General features: G+C 32.9%; 1 protein-coding gene and 1 pseudogene across 2 annotated transcripts; both read right to left on the reverse strand.

Annotated features, from left to right (window-relative positions):
- Positions 1-3,186: 3,186 nt before the first annotated feature.
- LOC145134197 (protein LE25 pseudogene) lies at positions 3,187-3,790 on the reverse strand (annotated as a pseudogene).
- A 944-nt stretch (positions 3,791-4,734) lies between these two features.
- LOC145133948 (putative plastid-lipid-associated protein 13, chloroplastic) lies at positions 4,735-7,069 on the reverse strand. 2 transcript variants are annotated; one of them, XM_079068892.1, is made up of 7 exons: positions 6,610-7,069; positions 5,863-5,984; positions 5,697-5,780; positions 5,511-5,607; positions 5,218-5,434; positions 5,090-5,142; positions 4,735-5,003 (listed from the first exon to the last, which is right to left on the reverse strand). In XM_079068892.1, exons 1-7 carry the CDS (start codon positions 6,856-6,858, stop codon positions 4,911-4,913), a joined length of 915 nt encoding a protein of 304 aa, XP_078925018.1. In that variant the 5' UTR covers positions 6,859-7,069; the 3' UTR covers positions 4,735-4,910. The 2 variants fall into 2 exon arrangements, with proteins under 2 accessions (XP_078925018.1, XP_078925019.1); XM_079068893.1 differs by having other exon boundaries at positions 6,548-6,665.
- Positions 7,070-9,183: the final 2,114 nt, after the last annotated feature.

A 9,183-nucleotide genomic window follows, 5' to 3' on the forward strand; every position in this document is an offset into this window, starting at 1 on the left:
AAATTTCCGTTTTTCACATTTAATGAAGCATGATGCTATTTTGGACACTCTTAAGATTGATTTTTGGTCCAGCAAATCCTTGAAGCACAAATACGATCGTATTTTGGTGAGAAGCACAATCACATTTTTCATAAAACGCATGTTTTGGCCACGAGCTCTTCAATTCCAGCAAATCCAACCTGGGCTCCAGCTTCCTCATGTATTTTAGCTCCATGAAGCTCTAAATATGCATCCAAGCTACTCCCAAAAACTCCCAGAATACTACTCACTCGAAATATCTGAAAACGACATAAAAACATGAGCAGTACGAGAATTCTGACGATAAACATGAGCTGAACATTATTTATACTAATACACATGAAAAAAACATAAAATATGATGCAAAATGTCAATAAAAACTATTATAAAATATAAATAAAATAGCAAGGGTCAATAAAGGGAATTTCAATAATACATATAGAAGTTATCATATTACATCTCGTAAATGTATGTTGAATTGAGTAAATCTTATACTTATAATCAAAAAAATGATCATATACATTTCATCGTCATGAGAATATTTCCAAAGATAGTTGTAAGAAAGTAAAATTACCTTAAACGGAGCATCTTGCGTCATTTTCACATTTTTTTTTTCATGCCTTTCGTTCTTAAAACATTTGGCATTATTTTTATATTTTTACTGCCATTTTACTATCTAATGATGTTATACTTGAAGCATCTGGTAGCATGTAGGGGTGAGCATGGGCCGGGTTGGGTCGGTTTTGAGGTAAAACCGAACCCAAAACCGACTTGTCGGTTTTTAAAAAACTATAACCTAACCCAAAACCGATGGGTTCGGTTTCTGGTTCCCCATTTGGTTTCCGATTATTTGGGTTGGGTTCCGGGTTTTACCCGTTTGGATATCTTTGAATCAAGTCAATTATGAAACAATCTTATATAAGCACCAAAAGGCACTGAATTTCGATCCCATTGTCGATGTGGGATCAATTGTGATTTTGAGAAATGTCGATGTGGAATCAATTGTGATTTTGAGAAACGTTTTATAAAGGGTTGGGTTTCAATAATCCAACGATGTGGGATACATATAAGTCGTTGAGAAAAACAAATCAAGAGTGTAGCTAACAAGTTTCGAACCTGGGAGCTTTGGTTCAAAAAGCCAAAGCGTTAACCACCTGAAAATTTTGCTTCTTTCGTTATAATTACGCAAAATATATCTATATTATGTATAAAAATATGTATTTTTATAAACATTTAGTATAATCGGTTTCGGTTCGGTTTCTATCGGTTTTACCAAACCCAAAAACCGAACCAAAACCAAAATTTTCGGTTTTTGAAAAAACTAAACCCAAACCATCGGTTTATGCTTCGGTTTCGGTTTTGTCGGTTTTTCGGTTTCCGGGTTCGGTTTTGCTCACCCCTGGTAGCATACATGTTTACCTCTTCGTTAGGCACTCAAGTGGTATTGTGCTTGAAGCATTCAGCACCATTTTCATAATTTCTGCACCAAATAAACATTGTTTTCTTGATTCGATAATATGATACAAAAACTCAATACCATGAGGGGAAGTGCAAGATCTGCAACGTAAATGTACCTGACTAATAATTAATCATAGATGTATATTTGCGTCGATCGTCAACCTAACAAATAACTTCCAACATAAGACCATGTCCTTCTACCCTGACATATGCACTTCAATTCTCAAAACTACATGAAAGGAGGATCGACATCTTATGATTCAGTTAAAGTTGTCAGGTGACAAATTTTTGGTAAACTGAGTAAACAAATATTTATCTTTATAGAAACATATTTACTAATGAGGAAGAAGAAGACGATAATGCACAGCACTTCTCAAACTGCATAAGAAAACATTAAATGTGCGTACTAGCTAGTTAGTTTTCTTAAATTAGTAATCACCAAAAGTCCATCTAAAATTCCCACATACATACAATCAATTTTATATCTTTTCTTAAAGAAAAATTAGTCTTTTCATTATATTATAATAGATATAGGTTATACATTGAATAAGCAAGTTAAGAAAACTTATACAAACATAACCGAGTCAATCAGAAAGAAATATACCTAGTATGGGGCAAGTGTAGTCTCTCCATCAACATTCAAAACTAAAATTCCCATTACCAATCTAGTGACTTGATAAATAAAACATGTGGAAAATATGGTAGATAACCTATTGATCCATGTTCAGATCTTGACACTATTCAGTCTCTGTGGCCATGAAGGTTCGCCTGCAGGGACTCCAGGGCATAAGGAGAGTGGCCTCATGTTTGCAACAGCGAATTAGTCGGTGCGCGAAAAAGAAAATGCATTAGAGAGCAAAAAAAGGTCCAACATAAAGTCACAGGCGGCATATGAAGGCAAAGAATTCATCAATAACTGCTAGACCTTAGAACAAAACACAAATTTCCCTCTTAAAGATTTGGATGCATATGGTGAGAACGACCAATAGTGATCATTCTGGAACCATTACAGACTAAAATTCATTATATAACATCTTTTTATTCGATCTAATTTTCACATTTTCAAAGGTTTAGAAGAATAAGAGAATAATATGGTAAACACAAAGAATTTACCGGCCCATAATAACAGTGTACTTTTATTTCATTACCTATAATAACAATATAGGTTCATTTCATTACCTGCAATAGCAACATACTTGGTCCTCTAGGTGATAATAACAATCATGTGACACATAAGATGTTTTATGCAAGAGACAAAACCAATATTTCTTTTACCGAGCTCAATATAAATCAAAGGTTCATTTCTATTATAGGTGTTAGTTTTTATGATCGAAAGTGAGAGAAAACACTATGAACTTTTCATTAACTAAACTTCTCCATATAGAGCTTATTACATTTTATACAGGAATCAAAACTTCTAACTGACTAACCAACTAGGATCAACATCTCTAACTATCTGAATCATAAATTACAGTTATACCCTTCATGCTAATTTACATAAATACCCTTTAGATCATTTGAGAGATGGTGACAATAGGTAGTTTCCAACCTAAGGCCATAAGCTTACATGTCTGTCCTTAATTTTAACCGATAATTAATTACGCTTGTAACAAACATATCTTGTTTTTCTTTACACATCCATAGGCGCATAGAACCCATTCATATATATTAGAATAAAGAATTGGTTTATAAAAATAGAAAAACCTTGATTTATAGATCATGCATATCACAATTACAATGAGGAGAGCAGCTAGTTTTCAGAAACAAAAATAAAACCATTTGAAAAAGTTCCATATCCAACACTCTTGAATCTTGATCCTTCTATCAATGATCGATCGATGTCAGCCAGACTAGATCTAGGTCGACATTGCAGGTTGCACCGCTGGCGTTGCTTTTTCTAGGGTTGCACCGTGGCTCTGCTGCACCGGCGCCACCGGTTTATCTGTGTTTTTAACACCAGCAGTGGGTTTCTGAAAAGGGTTCTTCTCAGTGTTAACGTGACCAGCTGCAGTGAAAGTGGGACTATTAGGACCACCACTAGCGGCGGCGGCGTTTTGGGAAAAAGCCTCTTGTTTCCGGAGCTCAGCCAGCCTGATCCTGTCTTCTTTCCTTAACGTAGCCATGTCTTTTTCGATTGGATCACTCGTACTGATCTTCTCAACCTTCTCTTCTAACACCGCCTTCGTCTTCTCCATTCCTGACAGCGCCGACGCGGCGATGTTCGCCGCCGTTTCCTTCATGGCCTGCAACTGTTATCTGTACGTACTTTATGTTATGTTAATCTTCCTTCAGGTTTACTTGGTTTCTGTGTAAATGGTTGATTGAGGAATGCAGTACGTGTACAATATATGAGGACGGTTCGACGATGGAGATGAAGTGACGAACATACGTTTGACACGTGGGAGCTCTAAACTGACACGTACCTGATGACCTGACACGTGGCAATAATCGAAGCTTACTCCCTTGAAATATGACGACGTTAGTGGTAGCAATTTACTCCGTTGATAATCCACGATGGGCCGGCCCAAACATAATAAACACAATTGTGCAAGAGGGAAAACAAGAGATTATATTGATACATAGTTGCTTCACTTGGATCCGAAATATAGTAAAGTAATTTTCATGAATATTATTTGATTTATCGTTTAACTCAGTTAAATCATGGAATAACCTTGATGTGTAGACTCTTTTTTATTTATTTTTAACCAATTATAGCTAGTAATATATGTATAGATGTGTATCTATAATATGAGTGTATTTGTTTTTCTTTATTTTTTTTTTAACTTTTTGCTTGTTAAAGTTGATGTTTTGTAACAAGACGAAATTATATATAAAAAAAATAACTTTTCACCATATCATCTTAAATTCATCCTGGATGCTAAGGTTGTCATGAATATTGAGTACAACTAGCAAATTGATTTATGTATGATCTATGGAATTCAGCGGACATTTCTAGTTCCTAATAGTTTGGTACTGTTTCTTATTTAATTTAACAAATGCAATTATTGATTTACATTTTACATTGATACTACAAATATAGAGTTGGAAAAGTAATTTATATGATAAAATAATCAAATAATGTGTCAAATTATAATGCCTATCTTAAAGCGTCATGGTATCTATTTTTCATGACCAACAAAATTCATTAGATTCGAATTCATCAAGTATATCACCATGCCACATACTAAGTACTAACTTCTTTTTTAGTGATTTACTTTTTGCAGTTTAAGCTATTTTTACAAGAAAAAAAAAAGTAAATTTCAACCAAATTTATATCCATTTTGCACAAATTTCCAACTCAACGACTTGTACATACATTTTGTTAAAAAAACATAAAAGGTTTATGACCTAATAGTAATAGTGTTGGTTTACAATAATACCACATATGTAAAGCATCATTATCTTTCATCCTTGCATTATTTATGTTGACTCGGTCAACTCTCGTACTCTTGAATAGGATCAATAGGAGATTGATCCACATCCAATCTCGTAAGAACTTCCGGGACCCCACTTGTGTCTCTTAATATCTGAACAAACACAAACTCCACTTATAAATATCTTTTAAATGTAAAATAACAATTACAATATAAGTATATATCTGCAAAGAACTTACTAGGATCTCTTCATCAAGATAAGAAATCATAAACATCCTCTGAAAAGCCCCATCTGAATCATTCATTCATTCATTCAGACTTAGGAAAAGAAAAAGAATTAATAGGGAATAAGATGAAGAAAACTGACTTAGGGGAAGTCTTAATCCACTTGAAACAGCATCTTTAATTGGAGATGGAAGTTGTTGCATGGTGTTAAGTGCTTGAGTTAAAGCCCCTTTTAGTTGTTCTGGAATTGTCCCTTCATCAACTGTTGGAGTTTCAAGGACTCCTTCTGTATATTCTTCTTTTATTCTAAGTGGCCCTTCAACTGTTAACTTTGTGCTTATAATAAACTTGTTTTCTATCTGCAGTGCATATTCATAAATCATATATTATATATAATAATATAAGATAACAATTTACAATAATATATTTTGTTACCGCATTCAGAAATTTCATATTTGCAGTAATTTTGGCATATCCATCCTTAATCACCACATCCATCTTACTCATATTTGCTATTGATGTAGGAAATCTCCTACGTAACATATATGATGAAAAAAATATTAACTTAAGAATATAGAAACATATTTAGAGTTAATTAATAATTAATAAACAGTTAGTCACTCGGATAATAATCTGGCAGCAAATAATCCAGGGCTTCCATATCCGATCCACTCAAAGTTCCATCTGCCTTCAAGAAATGGTGACCTGATAATAATAATAAAGTAATTTATACAATTTGGATGATTTTTGAAGGTAATAAATGTTTATTAAAAGTAATTATGATTACGTTGTTGGACGTGGTGTTGGATTAAGGCGTTCAAGGCCAACAATTCTCTCATTCACATCGATTTTTTGCATATCTGATGTCTTTCCACCAATTAGTGCCTCAAATCCTCCAGCATCTTTGAACTGGAATAGAAAGTTCAAATATTTGTAGAAAGAAAGCTTCAATCCAACTGTTGGCTAGGGTTTTTATGATATTGTTCTACACTACTGTTATCTACTTTAATCAATCAAGTTTGATTCTAGAGCATCCAACAATGGGAGCTTTTTCAAGCCAAAAAGCTATTGGAGGAGCTTTTTCAAGACGTTTGCTAATTAGAGAAACAAAACATTGGTAATCAAATGGAAAAAGCTCTCTTATTGTAGAGGATACAAAGAGCTTTTTCAGGAAAAAGCACTTAAATAACACAAACAGTGAGGATGAAAAGCATCTATTCTGCAGTTGGAAGATAGATGGAAATAAAAGAATTAACTGCTTATTATTATGATAGATTGATAGTGTATGATTTTGATGAGAACTCAACTAGATTTGCTCTTAGTACCAGATAAGTGATCTTCACAATTATGCATAACTCAATTAGATAGTAACTCTACTTATCAAGGCAAAATCAAACCAATTAGCTTTATCTAGAGACTACAACCACCAAAAAAATCATGAAAATTGTAAAAATCAAGCATTTGTACCATACATTTATCAGGTCCAATTCTCGAAATTAAATAAACCAATAGAAGAAGGTTGCTGAAAACTGACAGCGAGGAGTAACGATTCTTTGGCAGAAAGTCTCTCCATTTCCTTAGCGTAAGTAGCAGAAGCTCCCTGAACCGTGGTCTGCTGCACCATTGCTCTGCAAACTTCAAATTTCTTACGATTTCTTTTGAGATTTCTATGGGGGAACTTGGCATAGTTTACAGGCAAAACAATTACAGAAGAATAAGACAGGGAGGAAGATGATAAAGCAGAAACCGAAGGAACAATGGATTGAATCGAACAACAAGCCATTGATTTCAAATTAGAATAAAGAAATAAACCCTAATTTCGGGTTATTGAACAGATTGACGAAATGGGAGAGGATTGAATCTAGGATGAGAATGGAGAACAGCATATGCTAATAGAAAGGTTCAATTGAACATCAACGAATAGAGAAAATGTACCGAGTACTACCTGCTATAAAGAACCAACCTATGTCCTACCATGCTTGCTCAAGAAATGTCCTACCACAAATCGGATGACCCGAAGTTCAACCCAAATAAATAAGTAACGGCTTAGACCATCTCCAACTCATCTTCAATTTTTTCTCTAATGGAGTAAAAAATAGAGTAAATAGTGTTTCATCTCCGACCCTACTCCATTTTATACCCCATTTTATATTCCTAAAATATTCCATTTTTATAACCTATATATATTGCCAAATACACCCCTCTACTAATTAAACTCTATATTTATGATTGATTAATATAAATTAATATATAACATGATATTATAAATATTAAATATTGCATTTAAATTATAATTAGGGGTAGGGGTTGGAGAAGAATGGGAAAGAAATGGAGTTTGGGGGTGGGTTGGAGATGCCCTTAGGTGCTGTTTATTTTTTCTGAGGCAAAATGTCTGAAGTCTGCGGACCACATCTGTAGACCTCTGCAGTAGAAGAGGTGGACCAAACGTCTGCAGTCTGAAAAAAAAAGACTGTTTGTTTTTTTAACATCTGTGGGCTACTAAAATAAACTGAAATCTAAATAAACTAATTTTTTTAAACTTCAAAGTGATTTTTTAATATTTTTATGACTTTGTTATAAATAATTAACGAATCTATATCAACTTTTATGTATTATTGTATAAAAAATAAAAATAAAAATGGTATGAATTAATGTATATATTTGATAAAAACCAACTTTGGTTGCAAAGTTATAACTAAACATTATAATTAGTGATCAAAGTTATAATTAGATCAACTTTTATGTATTATTGTATAAAAAATAAAAATAAAAATGGTATAATTAATGTATATATTTGATAAAAATCAACTTTGGTTGCAAAGTTATAACTAAACATTATAATTAGTGATCAAAGTTATAATTAAATCCATTAAAAACATACCATAAATATTTTCTCGAGAAATTGACGATACTGTATTAAATAATGTTTTACAAAATTTGGCAAAAAAATATAAGAATATATTATGATTTTTTTTCATATTTATATAAAAAACTTCAACGATTATTATTGTAATAAATATTTATTTATAAATTTGTCAAAAATATAATGTTTGTATCGTCGAACGTTTTTTTTTTAAGTTTTGTAATTTTTTTTTCAAATTGTTTATCATTAATAAAGTTGGAAAAAATATAAATTAAAAAAAACTTTAAAAAATAAAGATGTATATGTTTTTTTAGGCTAGAAGATGTCTGAAGATGTTAGAAGACTCTGGTCCACATCTGCGCCAAGAAGAGGGCGCGCAGAAATTTTTAGGTCTGCAGTCTTCAAAAAAACAAACAGTCTGCGAAGGCTAATGTCTGCACGTGGTTTGCGCGGCGCAGACAGAAGAGGTCACGCAGATCTGCAGACAAAAAACAAACACTACCTTAGTTATGGTAAGACTTTGATTTAGGTTATAACATGTTTAATTGAAATTGAAATGAATATGCAAATATATTATATAGTATATAATAGATAAAACTCTAAAATTGGTCCATGTGTTATTCAAAAAATTATGAATATGGTCCAAAAGGTTTCAAACTTGTATGAAAGATTCAAAAGCAAGATTTTTCTATGGTTTTAGTTAATTTTGTCTCCTTCCGTTTCCTTAGAACCATTAGGCCCATCACGTGCCCTCCATGTGAGGGCATTTTCGTTTTTTTTTGGTCCCTAGTATGTCGTTGTCACCATTTGAATTAATTGTTGTATTAGTGTCTAAGCTCATAACTATTTTGGTATGTACTTGACCCGATTGCGAGCATGGACCTTTTGGGTTACCTTCACCAAAACAACTTGATAGGATGATTTATGGAGAAAGAGATTAATTATGATTTATTAAGATATTATATGAATAATATATTAAGAGAGAAATCATATTATTTAATTAATAATAGTCAAGAATTAATCAGAATTAATTTTGTGGCTAAAAGACATTAATTAAATAAAGGGGACTAGAACTGTCAATTGTGTGATAGTTGGATATTGGGCTAATGGACTCCATAGAGGATGGAGTGGACGAAATCTATGGGGAAACCCATTAGAATTCGTCCAAGGCCTCTAAAGGAGGAGTCCATGGGCTGCTTAGGGCCTAAGCAGTCAGATTAGGGTTTCCTAGTTCAAAACCCTAAT

Source organism: Lactuca virosa, chromosome 8 (assembly GCF_052849685.1).
Source record: "Lactuca virosa cultivar CGN04683 chromosome 8, Lactuca_virosa_CGN04683_v6, whole genome shotgun sequence".
Taxonomy (NCBI): Eukaryota; Viridiplantae; Streptophyta; class Magnoliopsida; order Asterales; family Asteraceae; genus Lactuca; species Lactuca virosa.